This window comes from Ovis aries, chromosome X, assembly GCF_016772045.2.
Source record: "Ovis aries strain OAR_USU_Benz2616 breed Rambouillet chromosome X, ARS-UI_Ramb_v3.0, whole genome shotgun sequence".
Classification (NCBI taxonomy): Eukaryota; Metazoa; Chordata; class Mammalia; order Artiodactyla; family Bovidae; genus Ovis; species Ovis aries.
The window spans coordinates 50,021,262-50,038,218 of NC_056080.1; the positions used below are offsets into that span (position 1 = coordinate 50,021,262).

The window sequence follows — 16,957 nt, forward strand, 5'->3', positions numbered from 1 at the left end:
TTATAGAGCTTATACCATGGCTTCATGTTACCACACAGAATAAGGGTTCTCAAGATAATGAAATTATCAAGAAGTGATACAAGGAATGAATGGGAACAAGTTGCCATCTCCCATGTACAACTCATAATTGTTTCTCTTCAGTATGGTGGAACGACAAACACTCTGGTTTCTGGATGTTTCTATCCTGGCCCCTCTACTAGTCTCTCCACTTTTCTTCAAAAATTTTCTTAAAAGCAACCATTGAAACCCAATATGACAAACTCCTGCTGAGAAATCTTGAATGGGTGTTTATTACCTTAGATGAGAAATATGATTGTCTGTCCCTGGGGAACAGATAAGTAACGCATCACGCATGCACACTAACTATGTGTTATTCCTACGGGTCACGTAGACAGAATTAGACTACGCATAGCAGAGTGGATACATCTTAAAAGCATAGTTCACAGTTAAAACATCTGAATGTAAGAAAAATTGATCATGCTTCTGGCCACGATGAATTAACAGGAATCTGATTCGCTCTGCCACCTAAACATCTATAAATCAAAAATGTTATAAAGCTTTACATCATGGCACCATGAGACACACAGGATAAGGGGTCCCCAACACAAGGGAAATTAACAAGGTGATTCCCTGGGTTGTCCGATTCCCCCAAGCCCAGCTTCTTGCCTGGATAGAGTTCCCAGGCTGCAGCACAGAAAGACTGAACACAAACAGAGCTCAATGAGTGAAGGAGACAGAGTTGAGAATTCCAAGAGGCCAATGTGACTAGAATATTCTGGGAGTAAAGGAGGGGTGAGAGCTGCACAGAGAGGCAGTGCTGAGAGCTGCAGAGGTCTCCCACCTGGGTGCAGTGTATGACAAAAGGGCAGTTGACTTTTTGGTGGTAGTTGACTTCCTTTTCAAGTGAGTAGCTGTGTGCGTCGTGGTGCCATGTGCTGAGATTGTGAAGATAGAAGTTTTAAAAACAAGAGAGACAGGGGATGTGAGTGTGTGGGAGGTGGCTATCCCAATACCACAATGAGACAGACTCACTGTGAGGAGCCCTTGAGACACCCACGTGGAGATGTCAAGTAGTATAATGTTCAAAGTCAATTACATCTCCATTAAGAAAAAAAAGAAGAAAAGAGAAAAATAGAATAAAAATAAAATAAAACAAGTGTAAAAGTCCACTATGGATTTTGGTTAAAAAAAAAACACAACAACCCCAGTTTCAAAATGAGAAGGAACATGGCATTTTCTATTAGCGCAGCAGCTCGTCAAGACTTTCACTTCTAAGGTCTGGTCACGTCGTACAGAAACGTGTTACACAAGAAGGGCTGAGAGACACAAGCAGCTAGCTGACAGGGAAGGTTGCTATGCAACAGCTGAGAAAGCCATCCAGCCAGGCAGAATTGATGTTGGTCACTGGAGAGTAAAAGCTCTGGTCCTAGCAATAGCTTCCATTCAGACACAGGGGTCCTGGAGAGGCTGATAGAAAAACGAATATAAAAGTCCACTATGTTTGTTTGTTCTTTTAAAACAAAGAGGTGCAATTTGAAATGGGAGCATAGGATTTTCTTCTGTGAGTCTGGAGCATGTGCGCCCTTGGGTGGGACACCAGTAAGTTCTCCTTTTGCTTCCCATTTTGCATATTGAGAAACCAGGCTCAGAGCTGTCCAGTGACCGGAGTGGGCTCACACAGCTAGCGACAGACTGACCCAGCACTCTGTCCCTGGAATTTGGAAGTCCAGCTGAGAGCTTCATCCACACGAGGGCCCGGCCGTGGAAGGAACCAGGCCAAACATTTACTCCGAATCAGGGTTTGCCATGACTCAGACACACAAGTGCCTGATTGTCCTGGCCGCTCCAGCGGGCACCAGGAAGGCCTCAGGGACAGCCTATTTGTGCCACTCACAGCGAAGGGCCTGACAGTCAGAGCAGGGAGTGGACCCCGAGGAGCAATTCGCACACCTGGATGGGCCCATATAGAGCAGGCAAGGGGTGGGCCTGGGGCCCCCTACCTGTTCCCCCTGGGATGCAGAGCATGAGCTTAGGTCTCAGAGAGGGGAACCCGGTTTGTTGGGACAGATGTTCCCAGGGCAGGGAGGTGGAGCGGATCTGCTGCCCAAACTGGAGAGGGGAGGGTGCCCTCGATCCCCGGGGCCAGGGGCTAATGGAACACGGGTTTTGGAGTCAGGAAGACCCGAGCCCAAATGCTGCATTTTCACCTCACTGGCTCTGTGGCCTTGTCGCGTGAGTTCACGGCAATGCGTCTGTGCCTCAGCTTCCTGATCTGTAAAATGGGGTGCTGACACCCACTTCCCAGGGCTGCCGTGAGAGGAAGATAATGCCCAGCACACACAAGCTGCCCGAAGAGTGGCTGGGAAGCAGATGTTCCCAGTGTGTCTGGGGCCCTAGACGGGGATAGTGGAGGAGAAACACACGGGGAGCTGGTGTCCTCTCGCCATTTCCATTTCTCCCGTTGCAGTTACCGACCGGCCCAGAGACCTCTGTATTGGTGACCTAGGGGTCATTCATGCTGGGAAGCAGGGCTCAGTGTATTCCAGACCACACCGGAGGAGCTGAGGCAAGGGGAGGGCAGGGCTGAGAAGCATTGTGCAAAAGTGGGGGACTGAGGGTATGTGATGGATGGGTTGGAACCGCAATACAGGCGCGCGTGCCCGCGTCCCCGTCGGTGTCGCGGGGCGGAGGGTTGACAGTGAGGGAAGCTGGCGGGAGGGGAGAAAACGCCCCCACCCCACCCCCGCCCACCCACTGGCGGAACCGCATGCGCACAGGGGACCTGGTGGAAAAGGCTTTTGTTGGGAGAGCGGGCCGGCTGGAGGGGTCCGCGCATGCGCAGGCTGCCCAGCCACGGGGGGGGTGGGGGGTGCGGAGAAAAGGGCGGGGTGGTGGGAGCTGCTGTGCTGGCAGCAGTAGGCGAGCGCGGCTGCGGGGTTCCTGGTGCTGAGACGGACGCCATTGGAGCCCCAGGAAGGTAAGGATCCAGCCCCAGACAGGACCGGGAGAGGGCAAGTGGAACCGGGTACGCTGCCCTTCCTCCCACCCCACCCCGCCCCCGGATGTGAACAAAGCCGAAGCACGCAGAACTTGAACCCCATTAGACCCGTGGTCAACAAAGGAGCCGCCCCCCACCACGGCCACCAGACCCAGGCTGCCCGATTCGAGCCCTGCTTAACACCGGAGCCCACCATCTGAACACACCTTTAGCGGACGCGTGTGCTCCGTGCTGAGCTGCCTTAGCGCGGAGGCCCCACCCCCACTCCAACCATTCTGAGATCGGTGCAACCCAACTGACGGCTTGCCCCTTCCCCGAGTTGCGATCCTGGCCTTTGAGACCTGCAGCGCTTCCAGTTCGAGCCTCGCCTAGTCCGAGGACCCCCCCAACGGAACCCCACTCCATCCTCGTGAGCACTCCTGTATGAGTCCAGCCTAGACCTGAATCACCTGAATCCCTCCCTCCCCCCACTGCGACTTAGAGGGTCGCTGGATTCATTTTCCCAGAGCTTCCAGCAGTCCCGTTGTCTGAGCCTTCTCATGCCTTCTCCTCCCCAGCATCCTGGCCCCCTGCTCCAGCCATTAAATCGAGGCGCTTTATTTCCCTCTCAAAGCATCTCTTCTGGGACTCTCTGGACTGAAGCTCGCCAGTCCACCCCTTGTTCCAGTCCAGCCGCTGGTCTGGGGAGCCTGTGTGACCTAAACTCCCCTTTCAGTGCAGGGTCTCCGCCGACCTCCTCTGTCCTCCTAGGGCTCTGTCTCTGAGGAATCTACCCCAGCAGCCTCACCCCGCCCCAACCTTACACTGCCTGGGAACCCGGTGACTGCAGCCCTCCACCTCCTGAGAGATCCCGCCTCCTGCTGGATCCCGCCCCTCCCCCTGAGGAGGCCTCCTCATCCCTCTCAGGCTGAGCCCTCTTCTCCTTGGGACCCCAGCATGGCAGAGGGAAGCTACCGCAAGGAATCTGAAGGTACAACGTTGAAGACATGGACGAGGGTAGTGATGAAGTCGGGAGGAAGACATGGTTGAAGGCAACGACTATGAAATTTGGTGCTTTCGGAGGCTACGGTGCCTCACCAGCTTTGACATCCGCATCCTCAGAGCCTTTGGGAGCTTGGGTCCAGGCTTTCGCATCTTAGCGGTGAGGCCCCTCCTCGGCCACCTGCTAGCCCTGGGCCTTCTCTCTTGTGACGTCAGGAGGATGGGAGGAGGGGGCCGATGAGGCTGGAGTTGAAGGGGAAGGACTGCCCAGCTTACCCAAACCTTCCCTCTCCTACTGGGAGCAGCCGGGGGTGGGGGTGGGGAAGCTGGGCGGGGACGGATGTGGGGCGGGAAGTGCTGGGAGGGCCCGGGGCTGGTCGGAGGCTGGCCGACACAGGGGAGCTATCTGTGTAGAGCTATCTGCCTTCCTCCCCTGCCATGCCATGCCCTGCCCTGCCCTCCCTCCCCTCCCCCTCCCTCCCTCCCCTGCTCTGCCCTGCCCTCCTTTCCCCTCCCTGGTCTTGCAGAATGAGCCCTGGGAACTGGAAAACCCAGTGCTGGCCAGAACTCTGCTGGAGGCATTTCGGATGGATCCAGAAACACTTGCCAATGAGACGGCTGCCCGTGCTGCCAACGTAGCCGGGCCGCCGCCTCTAACTAAGCTGCCGGGCTGCTGCCACTGCTGCCGTGCCACCTACAATCAGGTGGTCGCTAACCACCCGGTGGCCACCCACCAGGCGTCAGGAGGCGATACAGCCCGTGACATCTGCTGCCCAGGCTCCGGCAGCCACCCTGAGACAAGCATCGCTTCTCCGCACAGCTCCCAGATGCTAGTCAACAGCGAGATGGCTGCCCTGGGGCTCCAGCAAGGTCCCCACAGCCGCAGACATCCTCCCAGGCCCAGGAGGCTGCAGCCGAGGGCCCTAGTACGGCCTGTGCTTTCCCCAGGCCTCGCGTGCAGGTGAGATGGATGCCACCCGACCCAAGACAGCCTTCCTGGGTCAGAACGACGCCTTTGATTTCAGCCAGCGGCAGGTGTCAGTGGCATGGCCTTCCACGCCCCAGAGACCTGCCCGGCCCAGAGAGCTGCCACAGAGGGCCCCAGCGTTGCCTCCAGGGGCACCCAGGCAGCCTCTGCCGGGAGGGGCGGCCACCCGGCCCAAGACGACCAAGTCCGGAAGGCTCTCGCCAAGACTCGCTGGGTGGAGCCTCAGAATGTTGTGGCGGCAGCTGCCGCCAAGGCCAAGATGGCCACGAGCATCCTGAGCCTGAGTGCAGCTGCCACTTCTCAGCAGAGTGCGGAGCCCTGGGCCAGAATGGGAGGCAAGAGGACAAAGAAGGTGAGACCTCCCTGCTTTCTCCCACCCTCCTCGCTCCCCTGCTTTCTCTGCCCTCTCAGCTCTCTGCCTCCTCCCCTCCCTTCCTCTCCTCTTCCCCCTCCCTCTTCTCTCAGCTTGTCCATGTTTCTCCAAGCCAAGCTTCCCAGCATGTTTTACTCCACGTAGTCCCTACCCTTAGGCCTGGAGGGAGAAGCGGTTAGCTCAGTGCCTGGCACTTAGTAAGCACTGGGCACGTGTCATCCACGTGTCATCTACTACCCTTATTTCCAAGTACCTGCTCTGGCTAAGATGTGTGCCAGGCGACTCAGGGAGCCTGGGCGCCTGAGTCTCTCCTCTGTCTAATGGTACAGTCCAAGCACCTGGATGACGAATATGAGAGCAGCGAGGAGGAGAGAGAGCCTCCTGCGGTCCCACCAACCTGGAGGGCATCGCAGCCCCTGCTGACGACTGCGCGGCCTCAGATGGCCCCTCGGCCTCCATGGCCCTGAGGTCCCAGGTACCCTCAAGGCACGTGCTGTGCTTGCCACCGTAATGTGGCCCTTCTGCAAGAGAGGGTAAGAAGAAGCCTGCCCTTCCCCTGTCTCCCTCCTCTCCTCCCTTCCGGGCCAGTTCTTTGAGGTCACCCGCTTTGATCTCCTGCGCTCTTCCTTCTCCAGGCAAATAAGTTGGTGAAATATCTGATGATTAAAGACTACAAGAAGATCCCCATCAAGCGCTCAGGTGGGCAGCCTCTGCCCCCTCCTGAACTCTGTCCTTCCCCCTCCCACCACCCTGCCCTGCGGGTCTCCCACCAGATGCCCTCTCCCCGCCAAACACACACAGATCGGGCCTGGCCGATGGCTCCATTGGCACGCTGTGGGGGTCCTGAAGCGTGCTCCCCTCAGCAGGGCTGACGGAAAGGCTGTAGCTCTGTGGCTGCTCAGCCCTGGGGCTTTGCCCACCCCTCCCCTGCTGCAGACATGCTGAAGGACGTCATCCGAGAATATGACGAACACTTCCTGAGATCATTGAACGAGCAACGTACACTCTGGAAAAGGTGGGGCGTGGGGCCGAGGGCAGCTCTGTGGAGCAGGAGCAGCAGGGAACCCTTGCCCGCCTCCCCCCCCTCTGCATCCCCCTCAAGGCCCAGGGGCCGGACTGCACGCTCTGGAGGGAAGCCCTCCCCGGCCTCTGCACCTGGGAGCTTCCTCTGCAAGCCTCCTCCCTCCTTCCTCCCGTGCTCTCTGAGCGCCTGTGGTCTCCTGAGGTGGCTCCCGTTGTCTCAGCCAGTGTCACTGCTCCCACAGGGCACTTCCTCCATGGCCTCTCTCTCCCCTCCTCCTCCAGGGCTTGGGGTTCCCCGCCAAGAAAGAGTTCTAACAGGGAATTGAATGACCGCCTGCAGGACACCCGGCGTGGATGTTTGATCTCACATTCCGTTTTCTCCCCGCTGTAGAAGTTCGGGATCCACCTGAAGGAAATTGACAAGGAAGAGCACCTGTACATTCTCGTCTGCACACGGGATTCGTCAGCCCGCCTCCTGGGAAAGTGAGAAAGCACAGGAGGCCGGTGGTCTTCCTTGGTGGTGCCTGGCCTCCTCTCGAGAGACGGGAAAGTAGGGCCGAGGGGCCTAGCACGGCTCCCACCCAGAGTTAGCAGTGCTGAGCAGCTAAGGGCGGGCAGGGGCAAGTAGCTTGGGGCGAGGCTTTGCGGCTCTCTGGGTTTCAGCCCTGCCCACCCTTCCCGCCCCTGTCTTCCTGGGAAAGCAGGCTTCTTGATTGCCTCTCTCTGCTAAGGTCCCAGCCAGGGCTTGGCAGAGTGGGCCTCGGGCAGGGGCGGGAAAGGGGAGAGTGGGGGCGGGGTCTCCAGTGGAGTCATGCTCCAGATGCAGTGGGCAAAGGGCAGGGAAGATCAGGGTGTGCCTCTGGTCTCAGGGTTGCCAATCGTCTGCTCCCGCCTAACCCCATCCTCGACAGAGCCCTGGGAAGAGGTGTTAGCATCCACATTTGATGGATGAAGGGCCTCAGTCTCAGGCCGAGGAAGGAATTGTCTGGACCAGGTATAGCAAGCCATACAGAGTGGGAGGAACTGCCCTGTAGCCCAGCAGTGTGGGAGAGGCTAGTTGGGTGAGCCGGCTGTGGTCACCTGGGCAAATGGCTGCTGGACAGGATCCCTCTTTCACGCCTTCAGGACCAAGGACACTCCCAGGCTGAGTCTCCTCTTGGTGATTCTGGGTGTCATCTTCATGAATGGCAACCGCGCCAGCGGTGAGTGGCTGGACAGGCAGCTGGGGGTTGCCCGTCGTCTCACCTCCCTCCGTCTGCTAAACTGTTGTACCTCATCTCTTCTCACAGCTGTCCTCTGGGAGGCACTCCGCAAGATGGGACTGCGCCCCGGGTATGTTTAGGGGCTCCTGGCTCCCGCTCCTCAGTGTGTCCTTGGGCACAGGAGGCCCCGGATTGCAGTGGCCTAGCAGTCTCTGTGGGGCGTGGCATCCTGGACTAGGTAGAGCGCCAAGGCTGCACCAGGGTGCGTGGGGAAATGGTCCTGAACCCCGAGCCCTCTTCTGCCCCGTGTGCCCTCTCTGTTCCCACACGAGACCTCAGAGACACCAGCAGACCTCGGGCTCCATCCAGCCCCTCCTGGGGCCCTGCTGACAAGTGGCGGCCTGGCCTCTGCTGCCAGCCCAGGCGTCCGTGAGGACGCCTCACAGGCTAGGAGGCCCTCAGTCCTGCTGGGAGCGCTCCTGCTCAACCCAGGCACTGCTACTCTCTAGTCACGCCTTTCCTTGCACTCAGGGTGAGGCACCCATTCCTTAGCGATCTGAGGAAACTCATTACAGAGGACTTTGTGAAGCAGAAGTGAGTATCTTTGCCCCCACTCAGGCCTTCCTCAGGTGCTGCTCTGGCTGAGGACGCCATTCCCCGGCCCGTGTCTTAACACCAGAGGGATGGGTGTCTGGTGTGAGTGTGGCGTGGGAGGATGCGAGTGTCGGGGCACGGGGACAATTCCAGGAGGCCTGGGGAAAGGGAGCACTTGCGGTCTGTAAACACCGGGTGGAACAGTACAGCCCCCACCTCCTTCAGCACCTGCCCTGTAGGCAGTGTCCCGGCTTTACATCTCACGGGCCTGGGACTCAGAGAGTAGAAACCTGATCATGGCCCTGACGGGGGTAAGGCCCATCTGGGCCTGGAGCCTGGCCCTGCTGATTTTCTAGCCCAGGCTCACCCCATCATCAGTGCTTGGAGATCTCCCGTGCCCTCACAAAGGCCCCGTGTGCATGTTCGTCCATCTGCCGCCCCGCAAAACACACGTTCACAGGTGTTTGGGAGTATGCGTGGAGTCCCCTACTCTTGGTTGACTGTTTCTCCCCATACAGTCGTTTTCTAGGATGGATTCTCCCAGGGTTCCGTCAGGTCACAGACAAGCCCCATGGTGGGTTGTGCTCAGAGCATGGAGCCTGAGGAAATGGCTCCTGCTTACACCAGACCCAGCAGGAATCTGGGTTATTGTGACAAGGGGCACAAAACTCGTGGCCTTCCTCTGAACAAGTACCCTACACGTGCCCCTACACACCCCCCATGTCTACTGGGCAGGACCAGTGGCCTAGGGGTGTGAGCCCCTCCATTTAGGAGGCAGAAACCCTGGGAGCCGGTGTGGAAGTGGGGGCAGGGGGTGCAGGGCCAGGGCAGGCCTCCTGCAGCAGCCGAGCTGCAGCCTCAGGGCTGGGAAGGAACTACCTGGGAGCCACTGGAACAGCCACAGGTGTGCCTGTCTGGGAGCAGAGGTTTGTTGTCCTCTCTCACGCAGGTACTTGGAATACAAGAAGGTCCCCAATAGCAGCCCACCCGAGTATGAGTTCCTCTGGGGTCTGCGCGCCTGCCATGAGACCAGCAAGATGAGGGTGCTGAGATTCATCGCCCAGGTAAGGCAGAGCCCGTGTTCTGGCTGCATCTCCCATACCTGGTTTGTGTCTTGGTCCCGGCCTCCTGACGCCGTTTGTCCAGTGAAGATGCCAAGGCCCAGCAGGGTTCCCAGTCACTGACACCGGTTCGCAGGCTGTAGGGAGTGGACGGGGTGAAATCCCAGGTCTGGCGCAGAATGACGGGAGCCTGATTTCAGTCGTGTGGTCTTTCACATGACTTCGCAAAGCACTTAAGTGAGTGGCGGAAGCGGGTGCTGAGCGAGGTAGGGTAAGTGTGCAAACGGTTGCTGTGCTTCCATCGCAGTATCAGAACCGAGACCCCGGGAATGGAGGGCTCATTTCTTGGAGGCTGTGGATGATGCTTTCAAGACGATGGATGTGGATATGGCCGAGGCATGCCAGGGCCCAGATGAGGGCCCAGATGAACATCGGGAGGAAGCTCTGATTGGACGGTGGAGCTGGGACGATATCCAGGTGGAGCTCCTGACCTGGGATGAGGACGGAGATTTTGGCGACGCCTGGTCCAGGATCCCCTTTGCTTTCTGGGCCAGATACCATCAGTACATTCTGAATAGCAACCGTGCCAACAGGAGAGGTACCTGGAGGGCTGGTGTCAGCAGTGGCACCAATGGCGCGGCCAGCGCCAGCATGCTCGATGGCCCCAGCACCAGCTCCACCATCCGGACCAGAAACGCTGCCAGAACCAGTGCCAGCTTCTTCTCCTGGATTCAGTAAGATTGGAGGTCATTACGGGACTCTGGAGGCTGGGGTGGAGAGGGGCTGGCAGGTATCAGGGCAGGCCTGGGGTGGCCTGGGGAACGAGGAGAGCCTGACAAGACACTCAGTGTGTCCTTGCTGTCCCTCACATGCATTGACACCTCTACTCCGGCTTTTGTGTCTCCTGGTTCCAGGCAGCCCTGAGGAGCTGCGGCAGTCCCCGCCAAGCCAGAGTGCCTCCGCTGCCCGGTCCCCGACAGAGCACTCCAGGCCCGCTTCTCCCGTCCATGGAAGATGGCATGCAAGATGACGCACTCTATGCCCTTCCTGCTTTCATTGTGCTTCTCTCGTGCTGTCGTGTTTTGGGTATCTGTGTTACATTAAAGTTGTGAAATCAGTCAGATGTTTCCTCCTTTCCTGGGCAGGTGTGGCTCTGAGCAGCCCGCGGATCTGTCCCCCATGAGGGGACAGGCGGGGAAGCCGCCTCTGCCTAAAAGACAGGCAGGTGTGGTGGGTCCGGTGCTGGGAAGGACAGAGATGCCCCTGAAGGGGCCGACCATGAGTTCCACAGGCTCCGGTCCACAGCCATGATCTACACTGTGTGCCCCTAGTCAAACATAGTGGCGATTCACAGGAGCAAGGGGTAGGGTGGAGGGCCGAGAGCTGGTGCCACTGTCCCTCCCACCAAGGGACAGGCTCCACAGACATCCCCAGGACCTACCTGCCCCGCCCCATCTCTGGAGTCGCTGTCCAGGATTCCCTCCTCATCAGCCACACAATTTTAGGACCTCATCCCTCTTCCCGAGTCCTAAGGACAGCGAGGTAGGCCTCACAGTGACATCCTCACACCTCCAGCAGGTAGAGGAGAAAACCATCATAGGCAGAAAGCTGCAGGCAGACCTGGACAGCCCATTGCCCATGACCATGACCCGAGGCTCTTCGGGAGGCTCCAGGGTACTTCTCCATGGAAGCAGGGCTCTCCCGGTGAGGCCAAGGCCAGCCTAGGTCCCTGAGTCTTCACGGGCTGTGCGATCCCTGAGGGCTGAGGCTAAACTTTCATTCCCCAGGCAGACGACAGTGAGGGCAGAGACACTTTGGAACTCTGGGAAGGACTCTGTAGCAGGAAGGGGCCATCTGGGGCTTTTCTGGGTATCTCAGTGATGTCCACAGCTTGGAGGACAAGGCTCCAGGTTAAGAGGAAGGAGAGAGTAGTGTAAAGACCGCAGCCCACCTGCCCAGCCACCCGTTGCTTGGCTCTTTGCCCCAAGAACAGGTTCCACTCCCTCAAGCAGACGTGGATCCTGACCCAGACCAGTGGAAAGCAAACACACCCCATCACTTGGCTCAAAAATGAGTACGAATTCCAAGCAGGCAGCAGGAGTCCACCACTAGTGCCACCCTTCCGAGTGATGGCCTGGGCCGTACCCCCAGGAGGCAGGCTCTGTGTACCCCTCCCTTAAAGACAGGCTTCATGTGGGTTTCTGCCTTATTTGTTGGTGCTTTGCTGTCTGCCTCCTGGCTGCTGGGTTGATGCCTCGCCCGTGGACACTCTGATTCTGACAGAGATTCAGTCCCCTCCCAGGTGCCGGTATCCGGGTTGATGGTCCGGATTTGGGAACCCCGCTCTGGTGTGATGAGTGACACTGGACTATTTCTGGCTCCCTCAACCTGAGACCTCCCAGGATCCTACTGTGCACTCAGCAGGTACCTGCCTTCTCATGGACGAGGTCGGGGCACTCCACCACAAGCCATAGGTGTGAGCTGGAGCACTGTGCACATGAGGCACCTGAGATAAGGCAGCTCATCTGGAAAGCAGGCGAGAGCAGCTCTCAGAGGCAGGATGCTGGGGAAGTCACCACCCTCCGGGCCTCAAGGCTTGCACCTCTCTCCTTCCAACCCCTTCCCCATGGATATCTTCACCTGGCTCCTGCCTCCACACCGTGCAGCGGGTGTGCTGAGAGCTGGGTGGGGAGTGAGGAAGTGAGCAGAGAGGCAGCCTCAGGAGCAAAGCGGAAGGCGGGTCCCAGGGATCGGGGACAGACCCTGAGTCCCCAGAAACTGACGCTTGGCACCGCAGAGGTGGCCGACCTTCAACCCCAGGGCACACGTGAGACCAAGGCAGGCCTCCTCCCACCCCCAGCCTCAACCGTTCCACAGGGTCCCCCACCACAAAAGCCACAACAGGTCTCAGCCAGTGTTTTCTGAGGCCCTACTATGCACCAGGGCCTTGGCTGAGGTGTATGCACCTTAGCAGCTCCGCAGATTTCTCCCCAGCCCGGGCCTGTGCCCTCTGACTCCTCAGACACTTGCTGATGGACAAGCATTCACCGATCGATTCCCTGCGTCCAGTTCCTGATGATTCGCATGCAATGGCTCGCTTGGCCTTGATGTCAATCACCAGATAGCCTCAAGGGAGCAGATGACCAGGCACATTCCATGGATGAGGACCCTGAGGCTCTTGAGAGGGAAGACACTTGCCCTGAGTCCCACAGCCAGGAAGTGGCAGTGCTGGGACTGGAACCCAGGATGCTTTGAGCCCAAATGTGTGCTCTGACCACTGCAGTCTGTTGCCACTGCCTTGGAGGGATTCACAGTGCCGTGAGGTGACACCCCCACCTCTCACTCCTCTCTGCAAACACCCCCTCTCCTGATCACTCAGGAAACATATACAGCTTTCCAAATCCCTTCACTGAGCTAGAACCCCACCCCTCATGGCCTCCCTGCCCCTGAGGGTCACCCCTAGGCTTTTGAGGCCTGCCACTGCCCACCAACCTCCTGGCACATCCTCACTCCTGTGGCCTGGAGGCCAACACTTCAACATCCTGGTCAGAAATGGACTCTCACACCCGAGGGGGACACAGCAGTCCTTTCCAGGCCAGTCGCCCTAGTGTGGGGTTAGGCAAACACATTCAATTTATTTTGAGACCGTTGACTTTCCAGGGATTACAAATTTCGAAGTGAAAAGGGGTGAACATTCCCCATGAACACACGAAAGTCGAAAATGGAAAAATCAGTGGATGCTCAGAGCTGATGAGAGTGTGGAGCAAATGAACTCCCGTACACTGTCCAGAGAAGTCTTCATTTGTACGAGGCCCTGGAAAACAGGAGGGATACATCCGTTGGTTTATCGAAAAAGCAAGAGGACTTCCAGAAAATCATCTATTTCTGCTTTATTGACTATGCCAAAGGCTTTGATTGTGTGGATCACCACAAACTGTGGAAAATCCTTAAAGAGGTGGGCATACCAGACCACCTGACCTGCCTCTGAGAAATCTGTATACAGGTCAGGAAGCAACAGTTAGAACTGGACATGGAACAACAGACTGTTTCCAAATAGGAAAGGAGTACATCAAGGTGTGTATATTGTCACCCTGCTTATTTAACTTATATGCAGAGTACATCATGGAAACGCTGGGCTGGAGGAAGCACAAGCTGGAATCAAGATTGCCAGGAGGAAATATCAATAACCTCAGATATGGAGATGACACCACCCTTATGGCAGAAAGCAAAGAAGAACTAAAGAGCCTCTTGATGAAAGTGAAAGAGGAGAGTGAAAAAGTTGGCTTAAAGCTCAACATTCAGAAAACGAAGATCCTGGCATCCGGTCCCATCACTTCAAGGGAAATAGATGGGGAAACAGTGGAAACAGTGACAGACTTTATTTTGGGGGCTCCAAAACCACTGCAGATGATGCTAAGAGCTGATGAGATGCTCCTCCTCCTCCTCCTGCAGCCATGAATTCAAAAGATGCTTACTCCTTGGAAGAGAAGTTATGACCAACCCAGACAGTGTATTAAAAGCAGAGAGATTACTTTGCCAACAAAGGTCCGTGTAGTCAAGGCTATGGTTTTCCAGTAGTCACGTTTGGATGTGAGTTGGACTATAAAGAAAGCTGAGCGCAAGAGAAATGAGCTTTTGAACTGCGGTTTTGGAGAAGACTCTTGAGAGTCCCTTGCGCTGCAAGGAGATCCAACCAGTCCATCCTAAAGGAAATCAGTCCTGAATATTCGTTGGAAGGACTAATGCTGAAGCTGAAACTCCAATCATTTGGCCACCTGATGTGAAGAGCTGACTCATTTGAAAAGACTCCGACGCTGGGAAAGACTGAAAGCAGGAGGAGAAGGGGACGATGGAGGATGAGATGGGTGAATGGACACCATCACCATCATGTCCACTCAACGGACATGAGTTTGAGTAAACTCCGGAAGTTGGTAATGGACAGGAGGCCTGGTGTGCTGCAGTCCATGGGGTCTCAAAGAGTCGGACAGTGAGTGCCTGAGCTGAACTCAACTGAAAGCTTGAGGCTACTTGAGGCCACCTGGATGGAGGAGGCATGAGAGATCAGCTCTAGGTGAAAGTGAGCCTTCTGAAAGCAAGGAAGGAAGACATTGGAAGATGAAGCTTCACTATGAGCAGTACACCGCTTTTAGCCAGGAATTTGAGCGAGCTGAGATCCTGACAATCATGTACCTTTCAGGAAGGCAACATCTACAAATTAGCTTCTCTCTGAAGCTCTCAAGACACTGTGGTGTCCTGGCACCCAGAGTGGGGAGGCAGAGGAAGAGTCTTAGAATCAGGCCACCCTGGCAAATCTCCTCTTCCTTCTTTCCCCTACACGGGGGAGGAAATGGGCCCCAGGCCCAAGGTTCGGACTGCAGGAGGGACGAGGGCAGCAAGGGCAAGAATCAGTGCAGAAGCGTGTTCCCAGGAAATGGTGTCCAACCTCAGCTGTAGCTTCACATTCTTGCCCAAAGTACACTGTGCTCTTCTGTGTGTGGGCGGGTTTCAGAAGACTGCAGAGCCTGGCGAGAGTCCCCTGCTTGCTGCCCACAAAGAGAACATTGCGTGACTGATAAAGCCCTGAAGATTGTCATTATCAGAGGTCCACGGTTTGGATGTTGCTTACTTGCAACCCGAATGCCTCCAAATTAAACTAATACTCAAAAGATTCCCTTCATCAGTTGTCCTGGGGTTTCATTGTCCAGCAAAATATGTGTCCATTTAAGTGTACAGGTCCAAGGCCTTTGATAAGTCTACCATGTAACTAGCACCTCAATCAAGAAGAGAACATGTCCATCACCTCATAAAGTTCCCTGCTCCCTCCCAGTGAATCCCTACCATCCACGTGCAGCCTTAGGCAACTGCTGATCTCCTTTCTATTTCGCTTATAGGTTAGAATGCTCTTCACTAGAGCCTGTAATACACATCAGTGTGCAACATGTAATCTTCTCGCTCTGCCTGCTTTCCCCTCTGCCTCAACGCTTTGAAATTCATCCATGCTGTGGCTCAAATCAGCAGACTAAATTAACATTGTTCCAATTCACAAGCTGATTATCTCTGTTGAAATGACACAGATATAACACAATCTCCCAGAACTAGTCAGTGAATTTACCTAGAGTGCAAGATACAAGATTAGAACAAAATCAACCACATTTCTATATCCTAGCGAAGAAGTGTTGGAAACTGAAACTGAAGAGAGTGCTACCATGTACCACTCCACAAATACCGGCGATTCTGTGTCGTGAATCTAACAAATGACAAACAGTATCTGCATGCCGTAAACCACAAAACAGTAAACAAAGAAATTGAAAACAGCCTAAGTAAATGGAAGAATGCGCCACGATCATGGATTGGCATGTTTACCACGGAAAAGATGAATGTTCTCCCTCAACTTATCTATAGATTTAATGCAAGTCTAATAAAAACCCTGGCAGCAAGTTTAGCAGGTGTAGACAAGTTGATTCTAAAGCTTATGAAAAAAGCAAAAGAAACTAAACTAACCCAAGCATTGTAAAAGGAAGAATAACATGGGAGAGTCATATTATTATCTCATTTAAAACGTAGTAACCCACACAGAAATTGCTTGCATTCCTACATTAACAATGAAAGAGAGAAATACAGATCAGAATACAATCTCATTTACCACTGCAACAGAAAGAATAAGATACCTAGGAATAAACCTGCCTAAAAGTCAAAAGACCTGTGCTCATTAAAACTATAAGACACTGATGAAAGAAGCCAAAGACACAATCAGATGGAGTGATAGTCAGATGATAAAACGTCTGCCTACAACGCGGGAGACCTGAGTTCAATCCCTGGGTCGGGAAGATCTCCTGGAGAAGGAAATGGCAATCCACGCCAGTATTCTTGCCTGGAAAATGCCATGGACAGAGAAGCCTGGTAGGATACAGTCCATGGGGGTCGCAAAGAGTCAGACGTGACTGAGTGACTTCACTTTTTTTCATACACACACACACACACACACACACACTCACACACACACACTCACACACACACTCACACTATGTTCTTGGACTGGAAGAATCAATATTGTGAAAATGACTATATAACCCAAAGCAAGTTACTGATTCAATGAAATCCCTATCAAATTACCAATGATATTTTTCACAGATTAGAAGAAAAATTTTACATTTGCACAAAAACATGAAAGACCCCAAATAGCCAACAGAATCTTTAGAAAGGAAAAATAGAGCTAGAGGAATCAACCTTCCTGACTTCAGACTACACTACAAAGCGACAGTTATCAAGAAAGTCTGGTACTGTCACTTAAATAGAAATAAAGATCAATGGAACAGGATAGAAAGCCCAGAGATAAACCCACGCACCTATGGCCACCTAACCTATGACAGAGAGGTGAAAATACACAATGGAGAAAAGACAGCCTCTTTAATAAGTGGTGCTCAGATAACTGGACAGCTACATGTGAAAACAGCAAAATTCTGTAAAGCAATCATCCTTCAATAAAAGATTAATTAATTAAAAAACGAAATTAGAACACTTCCTACAACCATACACAAAAATAAACTCAAAATGGATTAAAGACTTAAATGTAAGCTCAGACACTATAAACTCTTGGAGGAGGGACTTCCCTAGCGGTCCGTGGGCTGAGACTCCATGCTCCCATTGGAGTGGACCAGGGTTTGTTCCCTGGTAAGGGAACTAGATCTCACATTCCACAGCTAAGTTCCCACATGCCACAACTGTGGCAGTGAAAAA

At 54.7% G+C, this 16,957-nt stretch overlaps 1 protein-coding gene and 1 non-coding gene across 2 annotated transcripts; both read left to right on the forward strand.

Moving 5' to 3' along the window:
- The first annotated feature begins 3,934 nt into the window (after window positions 1-3,934).
- Window positions 3,935-10,339, forward strand: LOC114111773 (melanoma-associated antigen D4). The gene is given in 26 exon segments (XM_060408002.1): window positions 3,935-3,965; window positions 3,968-4,009; window positions 4,012-4,042; window positions 4,044-4,066; window positions 4,069-4,139; window positions 4,507-4,828; window positions 4,831-4,920; window positions 4,923-5,006; window positions 5,009-5,123; window positions 5,125-5,156; window positions 5,159-5,319; window positions 5,670-5,796; window positions 5,799-5,847; window positions 5,849-5,873; window positions 5,976-6,039; window positions 6,277-6,312; window positions 6,315-6,355; window positions 6,755-6,846; window positions 7,489-7,565; window positions 7,653-7,695; window positions 8,097-8,159; window positions 9,109-9,237; window positions 9,541-9,615; window positions 9,617-9,654; window positions 9,657-9,966; window positions 10,135-10,339. Coding segments are annotated over 25 exon segments (2,163 nt in total). The 3' UTR covers window positions 9,959-9,966; window positions 10,135-10,339.
- Window positions 8,736-8,862, forward strand: LOC114111839 (small nucleolar RNA SNORA11). The gene has a single exon (XR_003587577.2). It is a non-coding gene; the product is annotated as a small nucleolar RNA SNORA11 (small nucleolar RNA).
- Window positions 10,340-16,957: the final 6,618 nt, after the last annotated feature.